Source organism: Stegostoma tigrinum, chromosome 4 (assembly GCF_030684315.1).
Source record: "Stegostoma tigrinum isolate sSteTig4 chromosome 4, sSteTig4.hap1, whole genome shotgun sequence".
Taxonomy (NCBI): Eukaryota; Metazoa; Chordata; class Chondrichthyes; order Orectolobiformes; family Stegostomatidae; genus Stegostoma; species Stegostoma tigrinum.
Genome location: NC_081357.1, coordinates 21,697,729 through 21,721,374, shown reverse-complemented (window position 1 = coordinate 21,721,374; position 23,646 = coordinate 21,697,729). Strand labels below are relative to the sequence as shown.

General features: G+C 44.9%; 1 protein-coding gene across 1 annotated transcript; it reads right to left on the bottom strand.

The window, feature by feature from the left end:
* Positions 1–1,732: 1,732 nt before the first annotated feature.
* On the bottom strand, positions 1,733–19,135 carry LOC125452809 (myelin and lymphocyte protein-like). The gene is made up of 4 exons (XM_048531680.2): positions 18,930–19,135; positions 14,705–14,872; positions 10,195–10,317; positions 1,733–3,201 (listed from the first exon to the last, which is right to left on the bottom strand). The coding sequence occupies exons 1-4, from the start codon at positions 19,044–19,046 to the stop codon at positions 3,127–3,129; spliced, it is 483 nt and encodes a 160-aa protein (XP_048387637.1). The 5' UTR covers positions 19,047–19,135; the 3' UTR covers positions 1,733–3,126.
* Positions 19,136–23,646: the final 4,511 nt, after the last annotated feature.

The following is a 23,646-nucleotide window of genomic DNA, read 5'->3' as shown; positions in this document are numbered from 1 at the left end:
AGTAGAAGGAAAATATTCTGCCTGGAAGTCAGTGGTGAGTGGTGTTCCACAGGGGTCTGTCCTTGGGCCTCTACTGTTTGTAATTTTTATTAATGACTTGGATGAGGGGTTTGAAGAATGGGTCAGCAAGTTTGCAGATGACACGAAGGTTGGAGGTGTTGTTGACAGTATAGAGGGCTGTTGTAGGCTGCAGCGGGACATTGACAGGATGCAGAGATGGGCTGAGAGGTGGCAGATGGAGTTCAACCTGGATAAATGCGAGGTGATGCATTTTGGAAGGTCGAATTTGAAAGCTGAGTACAGGATTAAGGATAGGATTCTTGGCAGTGTGGAGGAACAGAGGGATCTTGGTGTGCAGATACATAGATCCCTTAAAATAGCCACCCAAGTGGACAGGGTTGTTAAGAAAGCATATGGTGTTTTGGCTTTCATTAACAGGGGGATTGAGTTTAAGAGTCGTGAGATCTTGTTGCAGCTCTATAAAACTTTGGTTAGACCACACTTGGAATACTGCGTCCAGTTCTGGTCGCCCTGTTATAGGAAATATGTGGATGCTTTGGAGAGGGTTCAGAGGAGGTTTACCAGGATGTTGCCTGGACTGGAGGGCTTATCTTATGAAGAGAGGTTGACTGAACTCGGTCTCTTTTCATTGGAGAAAAGGAGGAGGAGAGCGGACCTAATTGAGGTATACAAGATAATGAGAGGCATAGGTAGAGTTGATAGCCAGAGACTATTTCCCAGGGCAGAAATGGCTAGCACGAGGGGTCATAGTTTTAAGCTGGTTGGTGGAAAGTATAGAGGGGATGTCAGAGGCGGGTTCTTTACACAGAGAGTTGTGAGAGCATGGAATGCGTTGCCAGCAGCAGTTGTGGAAGCAAGGTCATTGGGGACATTTAAGAGACTGCTGGACATGCATATGATCACAGAAATTTGAGGGTGCATACATGAGGATCAATGGTCGGCACAACATTGTGGGCTGAAGGGCCTGTTCTGTGCTGTACTGTTCTATGTTTTATGTTCTATAAACTGGTGTCTGTGTGATCTTTGGGTTTTTAAGCGGGAGTGAATTGACACTTGATGAGAAAAGACTTCTGGTTCTGCAGGGTTTCATCACGGTGAAAACCAAAAAAAGGAAGTTTTAAACGACATTATGTCCTGAGGCTAGGCTAAAAGCCACAACAATCTTGTTTTAAGATAACAAGGTGTGGAGCTTGATGAACACAGCAAACATCTTTGGAGCAGGAAGGCTGACGTTTCGGGCCTAGACGCTGGAGGGTCAGCCTTCCTGCTCCTAAGATGCTGCTTGGCCTGCTGTGTTCATCCAGCTCTACACCTTTTTGCCTCGGATTCTCCAGCATCTGCACTTCCCATTATCTCTGATGTAATCTTGTTTTAAGCTGGTTTATCATTTCAGTTCACTGAGACTTGATGCCATTGTTGGCCTGATGCTGCAATGAGATGAACAGTGACCATCTTAGATCTCGTTTGTCATATTCTTTTACATCTGTAATCCTCAGATATTAATATGACTCTCCTAAAACATGACCCAATCATCTGCTGACAGTGAAGTACACAAGTTAGATTCTGCAGTGTTCAATTCTCCAGTCACATCAGGCCAGTCTCCACATTCCTATTTATTCTCAAGCAGTCCTTTCAACATTGTATTTATTGTCTGTCCCTAGTTGCCTGGTCTTGTTGAAGTGTTTCAGACCTTACAGTAATGCCTTCACAATTCAGTTTTTCACATTTTACTGTATTCAGTGTAGTTTACATTCTCAGTTGAGGGCTGAAGCTGAGTGGTTACATTTCACACCACTTCCATACAATTACATTTCATAAATTGATGATAAAACCAGAAAATGCTGGAAATATTCAGCAGGCCTGGCAGCTTCTTCAAAGAGTGAGAAATGTAGTTAACAGAGCAGTTCAAGAAATGGGTGCTGCCAGACATGCTGAGCATCTCGAGCATTTTCTGGTTTGATTTCAGAGTTCCAGCATCCTCAGTGTTTTGCTTCAGGTTTGCCAAGTTGGTCAAAGTTTGGGACTGACAGACAGAACAGATTAATTGTTCACTGAATGTTGGATGAAAGAAAATCTTACGCAGTGCACAATCCATCAGGGTTTGACAGGAGAAATTTTGAATGTTCCTTTTGTCTTGAATTGTGCTTCCGAATTTTGGAAGGCAGGGCAATTAAGGGAGGGCTGGGTGACTGTACCCGTGTATAACCAGCCCCCTATGTCCAGGGAGAGATGTGCCAGGTTTTATATCACACCGACATGTGGTAGAGGGATTCAGGCAAGCCATGTTAATTGCCTTGGTCATAGATCATAGAGTCATAGAGTTATACCAACCCCTGGTCCAACTTGTCCACATCAATCAGATATCCTAAATTAATCTAGTCCCATGTGCCAGCATTTGGCCCATATCCCTCTAAACCCTTCCTGTTTGTATACCAATCCGGATGCCTTTTAAATGTTATAATTGTGTCAGTCCCCGCCACTTCCTCTAGTAGCTCATTCCATATGTGCACACCCTCTGTGTGAAAGTTTCCCCCTACGCACCTTTTAAATCTTTCCCCTCTCACCTTAAACCCAAGCCCTCTAGTTTTGGACTCCCTTACCCTGTGATAAAGATCTTGGCTATTCACCTACATCCTTGCCCCTCGTGATTTCATAAACCTCTATAAGGTCACCCTTCAGCCACCATCACTCCAGGGAAAATAGCCCCAACTGCCCCACTGCACTCTCAACCTCTCCCTATAGCTCGAACCCTCGAACCCCACTTGAACATATATTGACAGTATGCTCTTCTGTTGATCTGAGTTGAGATGGATTTGGGACTGAATTCCTTTTCCCATCCGTAATTACCTCAAAACTCTCGACAGTTGAACAATCTGTCACAATGGGCAGTATGGGTCGGGGGAGAAGTGGCTGGGATGCAGGGAACAGAAATAGTGGAAAAATACAGGAAGATTAAAATAAGCTTACACTGCAGCGAACAGAATTACCACCCCATTTTCAATACACAGTTGCGTGGTCGTGATATATGTTGAATGGAGACAAATCGACTTTCTGAGAGATGTCTCCACAAGTTCAACATTCACTTTCCATCCAGCTCGGAAACAGTTACACTGATTTCCACCTTTTGAATGAGAACATGGCATGAGCAACATAGAGCACAGTGGCTGCAAATGCAAATATCTGCAAAGTGAAAGGAAATAATTATCATTACATATCTTCTAACGTAATCATAATTCATGTTTACAAATCAACAATGGTTTAGCATGTATACTTTAATTACATGTTTTCCTATGTGTTACTCAGAGAGAATAAAGATTGGAATTGCACATTGCATTAATTTAACAGAATCACAGAAATGGCTGTGAAAAAGCCCATTTTTCACTTGTACTGGTGACATCTCTTCAGTTGATTCTGTTTACTTGAAAACCCCCTTCCAAATCCTTGGCCCGTGTTCTTTTTTTCATTTGCCTTTTCAAACATTGCTTCTTTAAGTGTTGGTTCAGTCATTGCATTCAGTGTTGTGGGGAGAGAGAAGCTGAGAGAACAAGTGTGACAAGCAGGACAGAGGTGGGCAAAATGGGAAATATTTGGTCCCGTTTCGGAACCAATGTTCGTTGCAATTTCATAAGAGGTGTTGGGAATTGTATTATAAAGTTTTCACGTTGTACGAAAGTTGGTGAAGCAGTGGCAGATAGAGCTCAATATGGAGACCTGAGAAGTGGCACTCTTTGTGGTAAGACATTATAAAAGGCGAGATTTTGACAAGTGCAAATGAACATGGAGATTATGGTGTCCATATATACATACATGTAGAGGCATTGTCCACAGAGAACCTTTGGCATCTCTCTTCTTTAGAAACAGAGAGACAACAATTATGTACAAGTTTGGATAATCACTCCAGAAGTATTGGGGTAAAGAGAGAAAGCGTATTCCCAAGAACTACTACAGCCAAAGTAGGAATGAACTCACATTTCTAACTTTACTCTGCTGCACAGCTCAGTCATCTAGTTAACTGAGCCAACCAACCATCCCATATGCGTAAATCTTTGATATCAAGTTAACAAAATGTGTCATTCACTTGCAGTTCTAGATCAATGCTGAGAATATAAACGTGAAGAGATCATATCAGAAATGTAATTAGACCTCGCCTGGGATATTGTGGGCAATTCTGGACACTAGATATTTAGAAAGGTATGGAGTTGCTAGAAAGAATATAGAGACAATTCACCAAGATATTACCAGGCATATGAGGAAAGGGTAGAAATGTTGGGAAAATTAGAACTGTTCTGTTTCAAACAGAGAGGGTGACTTAACTGATTTCAAAATGATGAGATTTTGTGAGCATAAGTGGGAAAAGAAATATTCCTGCCAGCATGTGCATTAGTAGCTGGAGATTAAAAATTATTGTGACAATACCTAACAGAATCCCTACAGAAGCAGGACATTTGGCCCATTGAGTCCACAGCAATCCTCTGAACAGCATCCCACCCACCCAACCCCTGTAACCCTGCAATTCCCATGTCTAACCCTCCTAGTTGCACATCCAAGGACACTATGGACAATTTATCATGGCCAATCCACCTAACCTGCACATCTATGGGCTGTGGGAGGAAATCAGAGAACCTAGAGGAAACCCACACAGACACGAGAAGAATGGGCAAACTCCACACAGACGGCAGTCGCCTGAGCTTGGAATCAAACCCTGGTGCTGTAAGGCAGCAGTTTTAACCACTGAGCCACTGTGCTGCTCTAAGAGGGGAGATGAGGGGAGGTTCTTTCATTCAGAGGATTGTTGGGAATGGTCTGGAATGCTCTACCTTAAAAAAATGGTGGCTACATATTCTATAAGTAATTTTAAAGTAGAATTGGGCAGATATCTGAGATTGAGGAGTTTACAAGGTTAACACCAAAGAGCAGAGTTGTGGCACTCTTTGAGACTGCTCTTTCAAAGGGCCAGCATGGGTACAATAGCCAAGGTTTCTATGATTCTATGAAGGAACTTCAACTGCCCACATACTGATATTGAATGAGGGATTCCCTCCCTAAGGGCATTGTGCTCACCACCACCTTCATCTTATTGTCTCATGGTCTCAAGGGCAGTGAGGAATAGGCAATGAAAATTGCTGGCCAGCTAGTTATGCCCACATCCCACAATTGAATTTTTATAAATTCTTCTCATACTTAGACATTTCCATGCTATTTACGCCTAACTGGCGTCAAGGTATTCATCAAAGCAATCGATGACTGATCAAGTGATATCTAGAAAGATAATCAAAAGCCATTTCATGCTTGCTTATTCCAACTCTGATAATCTGTCCCTCTACCAACGGTTATATATGTTTTGGAAATGCAAAAAAAAAACACTCCTCCCATAATCTGTAACCAAGCTACATTCATTGGCATCTGATGGTGTTACGATGAACCTGTGCTGATGTGGCTCTACCAGATGTCATTATGAAAGACTACACCTTGCAACTTACTGCGCACAATCCAAGAAGCGATTAATTGCTGTTTATGGTTTCATGTGATACAGGTGGTGCTGGCTAGGCCAGACTTTGTTGCCCATCCCCAAATGGCCTTGAACTGAGAGGCTGGCTCGGCCATTTCAGAGGGCAGTTGTGAGTCAACCAACAAGATGTGCGTTTGGAGTGGTATTTCTCCTCCTTGAATCCATTTATCCTGGCATAGGTTTACTGGATGTTTGTTGGTGACTTTGGGGGAGAGAATTTGTACAACATGCTGACCAGCCACAAACTCCATCTTCACAGTTTTCTTAGTTCTTTGGTGGCACGGTGGCTCAGTGGTGAGCACCGCAGCCTCACAGCACCAGGGACCCGCGTTCGATTCCAGCCTCGGATAACTGTCTGTGCGGAGTTTGCACATTCTCCCCGTGTCTGCGTGGGTTTCCTCCAGGTGCTCCACTTTCCTCCCAAAGTCCAAAGATGTGCAGGCTAGGTGGATTGGCCATGCTAAATTGCCCGTAGTGTTCAGGGGTGTGTGGGTTATAGGGGAATGGGTCTGGGTGGGATGATTCAAGGGGCAGTGTGGACTTGTTGGGCCGAAGGGCCTGTTTCTACACTGTAGGGAATCTAATTTAATCTTGACGATGAAACATGCTGACGGTAATCTGTACATGTCAGATTGTCAGCTATCTTATCAAAAATATAGGGAAGGAAACTGCCACATTTACCTGGTCTGGCCCACATGTGACTCCTGACCCTGGGCAATTAAGGATGGGCAATAAATGCTGGCCTAGCCGTGACACCCTCATTCCATGAATGAATAAAGAGAAAAAAACCCCGGTGACAGGTCTATGCATCCAGTTGTCATCAATGAGCTCAGAAGACTGGCCATTCAGTAGCAGTGTCCTGGAGTATGCCATAGATACCTAGTTCAAGTAATTGATAGTAAGACCACCAAGGCCATAAGAAATGGGAACAGGAGTAGGCCATTCATCCCCTCAAGGCTGCACCAACATTCAATAGGATCATGGCTGATCTAACACTCTTCATGTCCATTTTCTTGCATTTTCCCCATAACTTTCAGTTCCCCAACTAATCAAGAACCTATCTATCTCAGCCTTAAATATACACAGGGACTGTGCCCCCACAGCTCTCTGTGGCAAGGAATTCTAAAGAGTCACAACTCCCAGAGAGAAGAAATTCCTCCTCATCTCAGTCTTAAATTGGCACCCAATTACCAAGTCTCCCTTAGAGAATTTGCAGTGCTCTGAACTGTCATTAGCAAATACCACTTTGACCCAGAGAGACCTCACGACCTTCCATTTCTCAAGAAATACAGCCTCTTATTGATCAACACGCTACTGGACCCTCAGTAACTGACAGGCTGTTCTAGGATCCTCTTACATATCGAACGATGAATAGAATGTCTCAGTGTGGAATGCATGAATGCCCTGCCAGTATTACCCCTAATTACACGGTAGATATGTATTAACTCGGATCAAATGTCAGTTCTACCAATTGGAGATATAGAGATTTAGAAGTAGCTGCTTACAGTCTCTAATTCAATGTGTCAGACACAAATTCTTGGACATAGGAGCCTGTTTCCTCACGTGCAACCTACATATATTGATTCTTTTTCATTTTCTACTGTTAATCTTCAGCAAGCTGAAACGAGCTGCAAAGTGTCAGAAACTTTGCGCACTCGGTATCTGAGTGCAGAGTTCTATCTTCCCATCACCAACAGTTCTGAAGAAGGGTCTAGGCCTGAAACGTCAGCCTTCCTGCTCCGCTGATGCTGCTTGGCCTGATGTGTTCATCCAGCTCTACACTTTGTTATCTCATCAACTGTTTTGTGACAGGATTTGGTTCAGGGAGCTTCCCTCTCTGGGACCTCCCCTAAGCTGCATCCTCAAACAACCGCATCTCCATCCTCAAACTATAATGCAGATTAGTGTTGGCTAAACATCGCCCCTCTTTCTACAGCCCTCTTGCAAAAATATCACAGGTACAATTACAACATTTAAAAGGCATCTGGATGGCTATATGAGTATAGCTTCCTATTTGAATAGGAAGGGTTTAGAGGGATCTGGACAAAATGCTGGCAAATTGGACTCCATCAGTTTAGGATATCTGGTCGGCATGGGCAGGTTGAACCAAAGGTTCTGTTTCTGTGCTGTATAACTCTATGAATTCTTCCATGAGCAAGACCATCAAAAAATAAGTTCATTGATAATCTCATTGTTGTTTATTGAATCAGGCTGTGTGAGCAAATAGATTTGTCATTTTATGTATATAATAACAGTCGGCGTCTTTCAAAATCATTTACTTGGTGTCAAATCGGGCTGAATTTGTGCTTGTTTATTCTGGCACTGTAAGTAGATTTCAAACTGGACTAGAACTGTGCTACCTGACATGTTTGGGTAAAAATTTTACCCTCTACCTCCTGCTCAGCACTGGCAGTGCCACCTCCACTTGTCCTATCACATTCGGATCCCCTCCTCTGCTCCAGGTTTCCTGCTAGTGATTTGCCACACTCATGGGACATTTCTGAGGGTGTTAATCAGATGCATCATAAATTCAAGTTCTCCTTATGCGGGATTAATCTTTAAATTGTAGTTATTTTTATGATGTGTGTACAGCGGCATTTAAAGTTCCACCAGCTATTTGCTCCTGGTGTGTATGCCTGTTAAATGTCCTCATGTGATCATCTTATAAGTTAATCAACAGCTACACCATGGCAGAGAACAAGCAGTGAGCGTATGCGCTGCTGACCTCTGCCTTGTATCCTGCCCACTCCCCAGCTCGGTGGGAAATGCTGGAGTTTATCTCACCATCAAACTTAATCAGGAGCTGCTGGGGGCATGGCAGTTAAATGGGGGGAGGGGGTGGCGTTGTAAGGGGGGGAAGGCAGAATGTGAAAAGTATGACACCTCCACTCGATTCTCAGAGGCACACGAGGTGGACATAGCCTTCTTAACCCAGATCATGTTTATTCCCATTCACGCATGGGACTCGGGTAATGCTGGCAATCCAGGATTTATCACCCATCCCCAGTTGCCTTGGAGGAGGTGATGGTGAGCTACCTTCTTGAACAGCTACCATCCATTTACTGTGTGTACGCAGTGCCATTAGGGAAGGGACATCCAGGATTTTGACCCAACGGCACTGAAAGAACTGCGATATATTTCCAAGTCAGGATGGTGAGTGGCTTGGAGGGGACCTTGCAGGTGGTGGTGTCCCCATGTATCTCTGTCCTTCTGGGTTGGGAAGGTGCTGGCTACGGAGCCTTGTTGAATTCTTGCAGTGCATCTTGTGGCTGGTATACACTGCTGCTACCAAGTGTAGGTTGTAGAGGAACTGGATATTTGCGGACGCAGCACTGATCAAGCCGCCTGTTTTGTCCTGCATAGTGCCGACCTTCTCGAGTGTTGTTGGGGCTGCACCCATCCAGGCAAGTGGGGAGTATTCCATCACACTCCTGACTCGTGCCTTGTAGATGGTGGACAGGAGATGAGTTTTTCATTGCGCAATTCTAAGCTGGTTTTGTCAATGCATTATTTATAAGGTGAATCCAGTTGAGTTTCTGTTCAATAATAGCCCCTAGATTTTCCTTGGAGTAGCACATGCTCACAGCACATTGGCAAGTCGCCAAGAATATCCAGGTGGACTATCTGTGGGCCGGGGAGATGCTCAAGTTCAGGTACCCTCTGCCTGCTGGAGGATTTCTATTTTTCTTTATTCATTCACAGGATGAGGGCATCACTGGCTTGGCAGCATTTATTGCCCATCCCAGTTGCCCAGAAGGCAGTTAAAGTCAACTACATTGCTGTGGGTCTGGAGTCACATGTAGGCCAGACCAGGTAAGGATGGCAGTTTCCTTCCCTAAAGAACATTAGTGAACCAGACGGGGGGGGGGGGGGGGGGGGGGGGGGTTTCTCCTGACAAATGACCCTGGATTCAGGGTCATCATTAGACTTTGAATTCCAGATATTTATTGAATTCAAATAACACCATCTGCCATGGCAGGATTCGAACCTGGGTCCCTGGAACATTATGTGGGTCACTGTATCAATGGACCAGTGACAATACCTCTAGGCCATTGCCTCCCCATCTTGCTAGTGGCATGGGTTCTCTACACAAAATTACACTCAGACCTCGCCCTCCACACCAATCTCACCCCCTCCCCCACCCCGGTCCCAGTCACCATGCCCTGCCCTCCCCACTTTATACTCAGTCCCTGTCAGAAGGGACGGCCCTCCACACCGAAACCATAAGCCACTCACCATTCTGGCTTGGAAATACAACACTATTCCTCCACTGTCACTGGGTCAAATTCTTGGAATTCCCCCCCCAATAGCATTGTGGGTCAACCCACAGCAAATGAAGTGCAGCGGTTCACGAAGGCAGCTGACCACCACCTTCTCAAGGGCAACTAGGGATGGGCAAGAGATGCTGGCCCAGCCAGCAACGCCCATTTCCACTAACGAATTACAAAAAAATGTACATTTCTAACTGTGCAGAAAAGTACTTAAGGTCTGTGGTACAGGGACTGGTTGTCTCTTTCTCTCTCTCTCTCTCTTTCTCTGTCGCTCTCTCCACCTCAGAAAATATGAAGTATAACATGCATTTCATTTTGATTTGGGCCTTGAGCGAGGGAGAAAGAGACAGGAATGACAGGACTGCACCATTTGAACAGAGATTGTAGGCTTACCGTTGCTGCAATATCAGTTTTGTACACCTTGTTATTGAAACTTTGGAGACGTACTGTTGAATTCGCTTGCAGAACCGCAGCACTGAAATAAAAGAGAGCTGCAATACCATGATAGCAAGCATCCTGTTGAAACAAACCAAGAAAAACAGCATTTATTAAAAGTTCAAATGTTCATCTAAACCTAATCTCTCCTAGCGCCTGAGACCTGTTGTGGTAGCTTCAGGCTGATGTTGCAGGTTGATGTGAGGAAGGAGGATGTGCCAGAAATTTTGAAAAACATGCAGATAGGTAAGTCCCCTTGGCCAGACGGGATATACCCAAGGTGTAAACAAGAAGCGAGGGAGGAGATTGCTGCCCCAGTGGCGATGATCCTTCCATCCTTACTACCCACTGCAGTAGTACCAGAAGATTGGAGGGTGGCAAATGTTATTCCCTTGTTCAAGAAAGGGAATAGGGATAATCCTGAGAATTACAGACCGGTCGGTCTTCCTTCTGTGGTGGGCAAATTATTGGAGAGGATTTTGAGAGATAGTATTTATGATTATTTGGAAAAGCGCAGTTTGATTAGAAACAGTCAGCGTGGCTTTGTGATGTACAAGTCATGCCTCACAAGCCTTATTGAATTCGTTGAGGATGTGACAAAACACACTGATGAAGGAAGAGCAGTGGATGTGGTGTATATGGATTTTAACAAGCCATTTGATAAGGTTCCCCAGGGTAGGCTCATTTAGAAAGTAAGGAGGCATGGGATTCAGGGAAATTTGGCTGTCCGGATACAAAACTGGCTGGCCAATAGAAAACAGAAGATCGTAGTAAATGGAAAGTATTCAGCCTAGAGCTCGGTGACCGGTGATGTTCCACAGGGATCTATTCTGGGACCCCTGCTCTTTGTGATCTTTATAAATGATTTGGATGAGGAAGTGGAAGAGTGGGTCAGTAAGTTTGCCAAAGTTACAAAGGTTGGTGGAGGTGTTGATAACAAGGAGGGTGTTGTAGGTTCCAAAGGGACATTGTCAGGATGCAGAGCTGGTCAAAGAAGTAGCAGCTGGAATTCAACCTGGAAAAGTGTGAAGTGTTTCATTTTTGGAAGGTCAAATTTGAATGCGGAATAAAGGGTTAATGGCAGGATTCTTGGCATTGTGGTGGAACTGAGGGGTCTTGAAGTCCACGTCTAAAGATCCCCCAATGTTGCTACTCGAGTTGATAGGGTTGTAAAGAAGGTGTATATTGTGTTAGCTTTCGTTGGCAGGGGACTTGAGTTTAAGAGCCACAAGGTTATGCTGCGGCCCTACAAAACCTGAGTAAGACCACACTTGGAATATTATGTTCAGTTCTGGTCACCTCATTATAGGAAGGATGTGGAAGCCTCTGAGAGGGTGCAGAAGAGATTTACCAGGATTCTGCCTGGACTGGAGGGCAGGTCTTATGAGGAAAGGTTGAGGGACCTAGGGATTTTCTCATTGGAGCAAAGAAGGATGACAGGTGACTTGATAGTGGTGTACAAAATGATGAGAGGCATAGATAGAGTGGATAGTCAGAGATTTTTTCCCAAGACGAAAATGACTATTACGAGGGGGCATAATTTTAAGGTGATTGGAGGAAGGTATAGGGGAGATATCAGAGGTAGGTTCTTTACACAGAGAGTGGTGGGAGTGTAGAATGTGCTGCCGGCAGCGGTAGTGGAGTCAGATACTTTAGGGACATTTAAGTGGCTCTTGGATAGGCACATGGATGATAGTAAAATGAAGGGTAGTTTGATTTCAGTCGGATAATAGGTCACACAAAATTGTGGGCCGAAGAACATGTACTGTACTGTTCTATGTTCTCTATGTTCCATGTTCTAAAAGCCAAGCGCTTGCTCCAAAATCAACATAGAGTTGTACAGCAGAGAAACTGACCCTTTGGTCCAACTTGTCCATAACAACCTGATATCCTAAATTTATCTAGTCCAATTTGGCCTATATGGCTCTAAACCCTTTCTAAACATGTACCCATCCAGATGTCTTTTAAATGTTACAGTTGTACCAGCCTCCACCACTTCCTCTGGCAGCTCATTCCACACAAGCAGCATGAAAAAGTCACCCCCTTGGTCCCTTTTAAATCTTTCCCCTGTCACCTTAAATCAATGGCCTCTAGATTTGGATTCCCTCACCCCAGGGAAAAGACCTTGTCTATTTACCCTATTCATGCCCCTCACGGTTTTATACACATCCATAAGGGCCCTCCTTAGCCTCTGATGCTCCAGGGAAAATAGCCCCAGCCTATATAGACCCTCCCTATAGCAAAAACCCTCCATCCCTAGCAACATCCCTGTAAATCTTTTCTGTATGTGAAAGCATTGCCACCACAGAATTGTTGTAGATGGTGGGTGTCTTTAAAAGACACCTTAATCAGTTGAATATCTGTGTTGTAATGGAAAGGATTTCTCAAAATAAATTACACGTGCATTTAACGTATTAAAACGCCCCAAGGCAGTTCATGAGGACATTATCAGAATAAATCTGAGGCATTGGGGTGCCAAAGTCACACTTAACAAAGTGTCTGAAACAGTTAGTGTGGGGGGTAGGGGAGAAGAGGAGAGACAGGAGAATGCAGAGCCACCAGCCATGAAATGATGAAAACCAGGGATGCGCAAAAGGCTAGAATTTGAGGAGTACAGAGATCTCAAAGGGATGTACAGGCCAGAGGAAACTGGATGAAGAAGTCTGTGGAGGGATTTGAGCACAAGGATGAGTATTTTTCAACTGAGGAACAGCCAGACAGGGAGTCCATTTTGAGGTCAGAATGGTGCATTGCTCGGAGAAGAACTCGCATTTGGTGGTGTTCCTCTGGAAGATGGTGCCTTGGTTTAACAGTTTATCTGAAAGATGGCACCTCCAACAGTGCAGCTCTCCCTTCCTGTTTCACTGGATTTTCGGCTTTGATTATTGTGCTCTACTCCTGAAGTGTGGATTGAATCCAGGGCCGTGTGATCAGAGGCATATGTTCTACAGACTGTGTCCTACCAAGCAGAGGCAACTTGCAAATACTAGCCGAGCTGATGGCATAGTTCCCATTCATGTACCTTTGGTGCTGGGAGCCGGGACATTTAATCCAGGGGCACCAGAGTCATTGAGCACCTCACCACTTCCCCAGCTCCACCCTGATTAGGTCCTTGGGTAACCTTCCTGCACACCTGCCAATTCACCAATTGGTGGGGCGGGGGGCATGAAATGGTGCCCGCCACATTGGGGTACCACAAGCAAACGAACAAAGGGTCACTCGTGGACTGCCCCACCTCAAAAAGCCAGCAAGATGGCACTTCTTACAATACAGTATTCACTATAGTACATCAGAGGCTGACTGAGGGACCATGTGCTGGGAAGTGTGCGCATAAAAAGTCATCCCACCTCACCACCCCCATCCTTGGTGTTGAAGCCACCCACCCTGCTATGGTCTCTAAACATCAAACAGCAAACAGGCACTCAAATCCTTCAGCATTTTGTAACTACTTTGGAGAGGGGTAAGAGGTTGGCTGAGGTAATGCCCATGGATTCACAGGTGATTTCCTATTGAGTTAAAGAATTTCAGCTTCTAAAGGCCCCAGAGGAGGTAGGCAGAGTGCTTCTTAGCAGAGATGTAAATGGAGAGAAAGCGTAAAGATCATACCCCCACCAGGGGGATCAATCCGCGCAACAGAGGTCAGATTCCCTTCACAGGAAACACATGCCTATGAGAGGGATCGAATCCCCATCACAGAGATCACATTCCCACCACAGGGTTTGAAGATCCCACCACTGAGCTCAAATGCCCCCCATGTAGATGAGAGACCCTGGCACAGGTTTAAAAAACTTTATTTGATTGAATTCTCTTTAATTTCTTCTTGCTTTTCTGGTGCAATAGGCTCCAAATGAGGATTGTAGTTTGCAACATGAAGACCTGCAGTGGGCACTTCTGGGACTCTGACCCTGGGGACCTGGAAGGGATGGTAATGGATTTTCAAACCCCGACCACATTGGACCAGAAAGTGATAGGGTTCCATTGTACTTCCTCCCCTTCTCTTTCGAGGTAGGCACTGCCTCAAACTGACCCAACAATTTCAAATTCAATCTTTGTGCTTGCTTTTGTGCCTTTTTGAAAGTGGGAGTGGCGACACGGTTTTTAGGCTAGGGTACTAGCAAACCAGATTCACACCACAGAGACGCGAGTTCAAATCCCGTGAGGGCAGATGAAGGAAAAAAGACTAAACATAGGTCCAGAATAAATATCAATAACGATCACAGCATTGGAGCCAACCCTGATCATTTTCATAACATCCTTCAGGGAAGGAGGTCCGTTATCCTACAAGTGACTCCAGACCCACAGCGATGTGGCTGTCTCTCCTGCCATTGGAAAATTTGAAAGGGGCAATCTGGGATGGTCAATAAATACCGGCCTTGCAAGCGGTGCCCACATTGCAAGGGTGATTTTTTTTTTAATGTAGGTAAATCTACTCCTAGCCTGTAATTATGATGACACATTGCCCACTTACCAAGAAACACCAGGCTGTGGAATTCCGAGGCCATCCAAAGAAATAGCAGATCAGCAGGAGCAGAGTCAACACAAAGAGGAGGAGGGAGACAAATATCACCCAGCCTTGGCTGTTCTTGTCGGCAACGTTGATAGAAGCCACAAGGATCCAGACTAACGCACCGAAAACCTGTAGGAAGAAGAGCAAGTCTTTATTTTGTCATCAACCCAGGCTGACTCCCTCAATGACTCCGAATGGTTTCCGCACCCAGTCCTCCTCATTGAAGAAAATACAATGTGTCTACAAACTGCAATGTTGTCACGTGGACCCCATTTTGCTAGCCAAAGTGGATTGCTTGCCCTCGGAAAGAGGAGCTGGATTCCTTCACCCCCTCCCACAGTCACTGGATCGTGCGGAGCCAGGCATTGGGGTGACTGTCAAACCCTGGCAGACTCCAGGCCTCTTGTTTTCTCTCCTTTAAGAGGGGATTCATTAATTCAACAAGGTACTCGTCAAAAAATCCAGATCTGAATGACTCAGGCGGGAGTCAACACAGAACAGAGTCAGACCCTTCGGTGCCGACCAGACATCCCAATCTGACCAAGATAACAAAGTATGGGGCTGGGTGAACACAGCAGGCCAAGCAGCATCTTAGGAGTTGGAAAGCTGATATTTTGGGCCTAGACCCTTCATCAGAAAAGGTGATGGAGCGTCTAGGCCCGAAACGTCAGCTTTTGTGCTCCTAAGATGCTGCTTGGCCTGCTGTGTTCATCCAGCTCCACACTTTGTTATCTTGGATTCTCCAGCATCTGCAGTTCCCATTACCTCCAATCTGACCAATGTTCCTATTACCTTAAGATCCCATGCTATCTATGTCTTTGTAATTATTGATTTGCTCCATCCCTTCACCTTTGCTGGAATATAACCTGACACCACACCGAGCCCATTGGAAATATTTCCAGGCTAGAAGCACATTAGTGGCAAAGTTGTTGACTTCCAAATGTCTGGAAAAGAACTATTTTTACAGAATCCTTCCAGGGAACTTGAAATCTTGGGCACAGAGCCTGCAGGTGGAGCAGGTAACCACACCTCGCTGTTACAACAGCTAAATTGGCTGATTCCAACATTTACTGACAGCATTTGAATGGAGAGAGGACGTTCTTATGTTCTCACCAGCCAACGCTCAGCCATGTCAGGGTGAGGGTGGGCTTTTTTTGTGTGCTATTGAGTTTAGTAAAGAAAATAGAGAGAATACTTGCATTCACACAGTGCCTCCTGATATCCAAAGTACTTTCCAACCAGTGTGTAGCATCTGAAGTGCAGCCATCATTATAAGGTGGGAAACATGGCAATCAATTTACAAATAGCTATGGGATATTAATCAGGTGATTCGTTTTACCAGTCATGGTTGAGAGAGAAAACTCTCAAAGGCAAAGAAAACTCTGAACAAACAAGCAAATTTTAATATATTTACAATAAACAAGAAAGTGAATATCAGAAAAACTGGCTAGCTTTGTCTGAGACCTGTCTCCAAGATAATTTCAGCCCTAGTTAAGCCTTGCAGCCAAGACTTGACAAATGGGTAAATAGATACAGTGGGTGGCTGTTATTCATGCTAACAAGGGAGGGAAAGAGAGAGAGAGAGAGGGAGGGAGGGAGAGTACCTGCTGACCCAGAGTCCTATTCCACCTTCCTTCCTGAGGGGTGTCTTATACCGTTAGCCCTCCCAAACTTCACCTTCCTCTATCTAAGACTAGCCAATCTGGGTCAGAGGGTCTCGGAGACCTTAGGCTCAGCCATGGTGTGAAAATGCGATCTTGACTGGCTCTTGTCCATAGTCTTTTGCAGTAGCTGGGACTTAATTAAGGGTACAAGTAATCGTAATAGTCATTCTAGTGGTGTCCACTGATGCGATTAGGTGCATGGGACCAGACCGGTGGGTACCATGGGTTTTCTTTCTTTCTTGGTGGTCCTTGCAAGCAGGTTATTGCCTTGGATGGTGGCAGATGATGCTGCTGTTGCCCCGGGTGGTGTTTCACATCTCTGGATGCCTTCGGTTGCCTCTGGATGTCGAGTGGAGGCTTGTGGTTAGCTGCTCATGTTCAGTGGCTGCGATGGCTGCTTCCCTTCATGAGCAGAGCCTGCTTCTCGCTCGGGCTTTCGAACACTCCTTGCAGAGCCCACCTCAGAGCACACACGATGTTGGAATCAGGGCATGTTGCTGGTATCACAGGGTTGGTCTCACAGAGCCCGAACTCACAGTGCCCACTTACAGTACAGGACTGTTGGTACACTGACTCTCTTTCTCTGCTCCTCTTCTTCCTTCACTCACTTCTCCACCTTCCCGGATTCAGGATCTCCAGTTATACCCAATTACCCAACTCCCTTATCTCCCATCAAATCTGTTAAGTTATTATTCCTCCTCAGGAGGCTGAATGAGCTTCCTGATCACTGGAGTAGTTGTGAATGGTTTTTGGATGGAGGTGAATGGTTTTGATAGTTTTGGAATGTCTGGCATTTCTGTTGAATGAGTATTTGTTCAGTTTCGCACAGTGATATGAATGGTTTTTGCATCCGAAGTGAAACAGGTTTGCATGTAGCACAATGTGTGAAATGTTCAGTATTTTTGTGCCCGAGCATGATTGGAAATTGAATGGTTTTGCATGCTCCCGAGGGTCCGAAGTTGTTGAACAAGGCAGCATCAGAGGAGCAGGAAAGCTGACGTTTCTGAATGCCATTTCTGAAGCAGGGTCCCGACCCAGAATGCCAGCTTTCCTGTTTCTCTGATGCTGCCTGGCCTGCTGTGTTCCTCCAGCTCCACGCTGCGTTTTATCAGGCTCCAGCATCGGCAGTTCTTACTATCTCTGAAGTTGTCGATGTTGTTTGTTTCTTGTAGACTGGCTTGCATTGTTTTCAAGCTGGGACATGGATGGGGGTCTTTCTTTAATTCCTGCAAGCTAACCACTGTTCCAGACATCTCCCCTGGGCTTGCATATTACCCACTCTGTCCCAGCCAGCCTTTTCCTGATTCAGTTGCAGCCCATGATTTCTGGAGTCCCAAAAGTTTGGTGAATTTAACCCAAAGTAATTTCCGCAACTTCTGCGTTCAGAGGTCTTTAAGTCCAGGGTATGTGCATAAACTGATGGGGATTTTTGCCCCACCCCTTACACCTATGAAGCAACTGGTGATCAGCTAGATCTGCAATGATTGGAGGTAATTAGTTAGCTCTGGTTGGATACATTGCTATAAATTCAAAAAGACAAGTCTGACTTTTTTTCTGAAGAAGGGTCTAGGCCCGAAATGTCAGCCTTCCTGCTCCTCTGATGCTGCTTGGCCTGCTGTGTTCGTCCAGCTCTACACCCCGTTATCTCAGCCTGGCTTCTTGTTTTCAACTTACTGAGTGACTTCTTTTGAAGTCAGTTGATTAAAATGAAAGACTTTTTTCCTCCTCTTCGAGTGAAATTGAGGCCGCGCACAATTTCATCTCATATGTGAGCTGAAGATGAGCTTCCAATCACACCATGTGGGAAGTGCACTGACTTGCACATCAATAAAATCGCCCGAGTTGTCTCTTGTCTCAGCGTGTCTACTGCTGAAACTTTCACCCCTACCCCTTTTTTGTCTCTATGTCTGCCAATTGAACAGCAGTGCTACCCTCTGTAACTTGAAGTCATCTAAAAATCGACTGCTCGTTTTGTAACACACGCTGAATCACAGTCACCTGTCAGAGTAGACTGAACTCACTGACCGACATTGGCATCCTGTCAAGCAAAGCTGTGAGTTTCAAGTTCTCAAATTCCTCCATTGTTTTGCCCATCCCTCCAGTCCCACAGCACCGGAGAGTGTTTCAAGTGTGATTTGATCAGGTCCCTTCAGCTGGTTTACCCGTGATTTTGCCTTCAGCCTTCAAGATCCTAAGGTCACAGAATCCCCTTCCTTAAACCTCTCCACTTACCCTTAATACCTTAATACACTCCTTGAAACCGAAATTTTTCCCCCAGCCTTCGACCATCTATTCCAATGACTCATTATACAGCTCAGCACAATTTTGCTTTACAATTCTATTGAGAAGAGGCTATTTTTGATGTTGCTTAAATAAAAAGACAACTTGCTCCTGCTCTTTGAAAGAAAAAAACAAATTTAGTTGACACTGTGCATCTGTGCATAGCCCAATCACCCAAAGCAGAAAAGGCAAATCCAATTTCTGACTATTTTGTTTGAATGAATCATCATTGTTGTACTCACAAGTTCAGGTATCATGAAAAGATCGGGTATGTTGGTTAGCAATTTGGTGCCTCCAGGTATAATGCAGTCTGATGGAGGGTCAGCATTGCTGGTCTGTGGTGATTCCATGGATGCCATGGCTTTAACCTCTACAAGGAATAGTCCTGTCAAATCCTACTACTTTCACATTGTTTGCAACAAGCAGTGATCATAGCACTGATAAATGAATACACCTTTGGACACACCTCTTCCCATGTTTTTGCTTGAAAAACTGGTTTCAGCTTTCACTCCTGGCACACCTAAAAATTACAATTGTCTCGCACTGTGTCAATGTGCCTTCTCCAAATGACCGAAACGTAAAGAAGTGAAAAAGAATTGGCTTAGAATTAAGCACTGAAATCTTAAAACTGTAACCATTTCTTTAGGGGAAAGTCATCACATTCTATCAGTGCTTTTTCTGAATCTAGTGAAGTGCTTTTGTGTTGAAGAGGAGCTACATCTTTCAGGTGATTTGCATTTTCCTCCTGAAGGAATGTAATGCAGATGAGGTGTAATATTACAGAATTATAGAAATTGCACAGTGAAAGGAAATGCGTCAAGTTTGTCATTCCAGTAAAACAGCTCCTTGGCTAAAGGTAATGTGCTCGGGAAGGTGTAAGATTTTGGAGATCAAGGGTGGAACCAGAAAACAGAAAGCCAATCAAAGGGATTCATTGCAAGAGATAATAGGAACTGCAGGTGCTGGAGAATCCAAGATAACAAGGCGTGGAGCTGGATGAACACAGCAGGACAAGCAGCGTCTTAGGAGCAGGAAAGGTGATGTTTCGGGCCTAGACCCTTTCTGATGAAGGGTCTAGGCCCGAAATGTCAGCTTTTATGCTCCTAAGATGCTGCTTGGCCTGCTGTGTTCATCCAGCTCCACACCTTGTTATCTCGGATTCATTGCAAAAATTTGCCTACATATGCAGACTGTCAAATGATGCAAAAAATGGGCCAGCTACACTGCTCCCTCTTTCTACAAACCGCTGCAACTCATTTTTAATCAAACAAAAAGCAAAATGCTGGGGTGTTTAAAAATTTAAAACAAGTAGGGAAACCACTCGAAGTACTCAGCAGACCTTCAGAGAGGCTAATAATGTTTCCAGGCAGAGATTCAGGAAAACTGTGATGCAGCAGGTCATAAGCAAGTGCAGAGGCAGGGAAAGGATGAGAAAGAGGGACAAAGCATAACTTAACGAAGGTCTGCTAAGTCCAGAAGGCTATAAAGTGCTGAGTCAGCTGGAAATCTGAAGGAAAAGCAAAAACTGTCCGAAATATTCAGCATTACCAAGACTGCCTACTTCCATAACAGGGCAGCTCAGGCAATTAACTTCTAGGGAAATTAGCAGTGTGAAACAAAAAAGAATTAAACCAGGGTGCATCTTGGTAAGCAATCCTACTTCTGCGGCAAGTGGGATTTCTCCTTAGCTTCCTCCGATGGTTACATTCGGGACAAGCGAGCCCCACAGTTCTGAGCAGCAACATCGCCAGCATTGAAAGAGGATTACCACTGGTCCAATCTGCTCTTGCAATAATTGGTGTTTCTGGGCCTAAGTCCTCTTCATTGACAAAGATCTCAAACAAGGCAGCGAGCTCACAGTCTATAGAGCAGCAGTTTTACCCACCTTCCTGCATGTCAGAAGTCACACGACGCAAAGTTACGGTCCAACTGGTTTATTTGAGGGTGTTGGATGGCTCAGTTGGCTGAATGGCTGGTTTGGAATACAGCGTGATGCCAAAAGCATGGATTCAATTCTCGCGCCAACTGAGGTCATCATAAAGGAATTTTGTCTTGTACCTTCTCACCTTGCCCGAGTGGCAGACACATCTCTCAAATGCAGAGTGTAGCCTCCTGTGTGTGACAGAGACATGGACATTACACAGTACACAGCTCAAATCCCTTGAGAAATATCACCAGTTATGTCTCGGCAAAATCCTGCAAATCCACCACCAGGATTGGGCCTCCGATGTCAAAGTTCACCTCTCAGGCCAGTATCAGCAACTTTGGTTACCATCAAACAGCTGCATTGGGCAGGCAGTGCCATCCATATCCTTGGCATGAGACTTCCACAACAAATTCTCTCATCTGAGCTCCATTGCTGGAGGATAGAGGAAGGGCATCTGCAAAACCTCCCTGTCAAAATGCAAAACCCCCACTGACTTGCTGGGGAGCTCTTCCTTGAGACCATCCAACTTGAAGAAAAAGTTGAAAGTGACAGGCATAAAGAAGAGGGCGGTGGGGTAGCTTCGTTAGTATGAGACAGAAGAGATATGATCTAGGATCAGAAGCTGTAGAATCCATTGGGGGTGGTCCGGAGAAGTTTCGCCAGGCTTATCCTGGCTGTGCAGGGACTTTTCTCCTGACGATAGACTCAGTAGGACAGGCCTGCCACTCATTGGAGTTAGATGAATGAAAGGTGAGATTACTGAAATGTAGAAGCAGACTTGAAAGGGTAGATGCAGAGAGGTTGTTTCTCTCTGTGGAAGTGCCTTGTGCTAGAGGGCATAATCTGAGACTGAGGGGTCACCCATTTAAAACAGAGATGAGGACGAATTACTTCTCTTGGAGAGTAGTGACTCTGTGGAATTCTTTACTGCAGAGGACTGTGGAGGTTGGGTCATTAAGTGTATTCAAGGCTGAGATTGACAGTTTTTAGTCAGTAAGGAAATCATGGAATTGAGGATTAACAGATCAGCCATGATCCAAATTGTAATGACACTCACATCACTACTCCATCCTTATTGAAGAATATTGAAGAAGTTTTGAAATCTGCTCATATTGGTTGGAATCTTCCCAGCCCCTAAACAACATGGGCATTGGTGAGAAAGCTGAGACAATCATGGGAGACCAGCAATCAGGAATTTGCCAATATCAAAAACAAAATGTCCCATTTTACAACCAGGTATTGAACAATGAGATGAGATTCTAGTAAATGAATGGTGGGAAGCCCGTTTTCATGCATTGGGAATAAGATGACATTCTCATCATCGTGTCACCACCTCACTGATGTGCACTTTCCCATTCTCCCTCCCATTGGGCAGAAACTGCACAGCGACAATTTCTGACATGGAAGTCAGGATGGTAACCTGGCAACTTGAGCTCATCGCCTGCTCTTCCAGATCTACATCAGTCACCAATATCTCAGGGCACCCTCCATGGACAGTGGCTATACACACCTCCCATCAGCCGGGACCTCCAGGCCTCTGTCAGCAGACCTGGGTACTAATTACTCTCTTTCCCCACACGCTTGGGATAATTGACAGGAATTGCACAGGGCAGCTTGACCAGGTATGCAGCTAGGTATTAAAGATGGCACCAATGCCTGGAATTCTGGGAGGTTCTGGAAGTCATCGATACTCCCACCTGTGGTGAGTGGGAGATTACGACAAGTGGGTAGCCATGGGGACATTACCATTGGTAATGAGGTCACGTCGGGAAAACAGTGTCAGAAAACTCACCAGGACTCATGGAGAGATATCTTCAATGAAACCAACTAAGAAATGACAGTTAGCCACTTCCTGTTTATTTAGCCCATTGTTCCTGTATCACCGTGTTTTATGCTCAGCCAAGCCATTACTCAATAGGGTTAAACCTATTTGATTAAACACATGCCAATGCCAATTTTAAGAATAATCAGAGATCATATTGTTCAGTGTAATGGATACCCACAATTGCAAATGAAATTTATTTCCATTGTAACCTGTCAGTGTGAAAACCTGAAAGACATGTTCAGTGCTATCTGAGGATTGCACAAGTCTAGACAAGTTCCAACCAGCGCACTTTCTTCAATTCTTTGAGATTCCAGTGGCTCCCATTCTTATGTTCAATATGTTAGTGGGGTATAGAATGATAAAGCTCAGAAGGAGGCCATTTGGCCCATCATATCTCTTTTTCCGAGCCATCCCATTCATCCAACTCACTTTATCCATGCTGTTTTTGAAAGTGCCTAGTGAATTCGACTCACCCTCCCTTGAAGTGATGGATTCCTGATCACAGCAATTTGCTGTGTAAAAGTTATATTCTATTGACCAGGATAGGACAACACAGGAGGTTGACTTTAATATTTGGGTAAGTGAAATCTGGATGTACAACATTGGTAGATCACTCTGTACCCTCATTGAAGAGATTTTGATGCTGTGGCATCACTGACCGGCTGTAGTGCACCAAGCAATGTCCTACAACAGTGCAAACATAATCATGGTCTCTCAATACCATACCACCCTGGCAGGAAGAGATATGGAGTTACAGTGGCAGAGCATCCTCCCCGTACCATGTAAAGGATTTCAAATTTCTTTGTCTGACCCCTGTTTGCTCCTCCAGCCGTGGAGTTATTCCAATCAAAGGCCTCATCTTACACAATAAAAGGGGAAGGAAGAATATTAAGGGATTTGGGCCAAACACAGGGTTTGTGGAGTCACCACACAGCTCAGCTAGGATCTCATTAAGTAGTGGAACAGGTTCAAGGTGCTGAATGGCCTACTCCTGTTCCAAAGTTCCTTCAAAAGCTTTTACTAATTGGTAATGGTGTATAATGATCTGACTGGTCTTGTATGTCTGACAATGGAACTCCAGGGCATCCAGTGTGTTCATGTGCCATTTTTTCTGGGGCTTCACTGTTCCTTTCTTGCCCTTTCTGGCTTGAGAAAAATGGGTGCTTTTGGGCAGGTCCCCCTTCACAAACCTTTCTGTCTTTGTCTG

Coding starts and splice junctions, on each gene's coding strand:
- LOC125452809 (XM_048531680.2), bottom strand. CDS start 19,046: ATGGCATCCATGGAATCACCACAGACCAGCAATGCTGACCCTCCATCA. Junction 14,873..18,929: donor TTTTCATGATACCTGAACTT/GTGAGTACAACA, acceptor TTCTTCCTACAG/GTTTTCGGTGCGTTAGTCTG. Junction 3,202..10,194: donor AAACTGATATTGCAGCAACG/GTAAGCCTACAA, acceptor TTCACTTTGCAG/ATATTTGCATTTGCAGCCAC.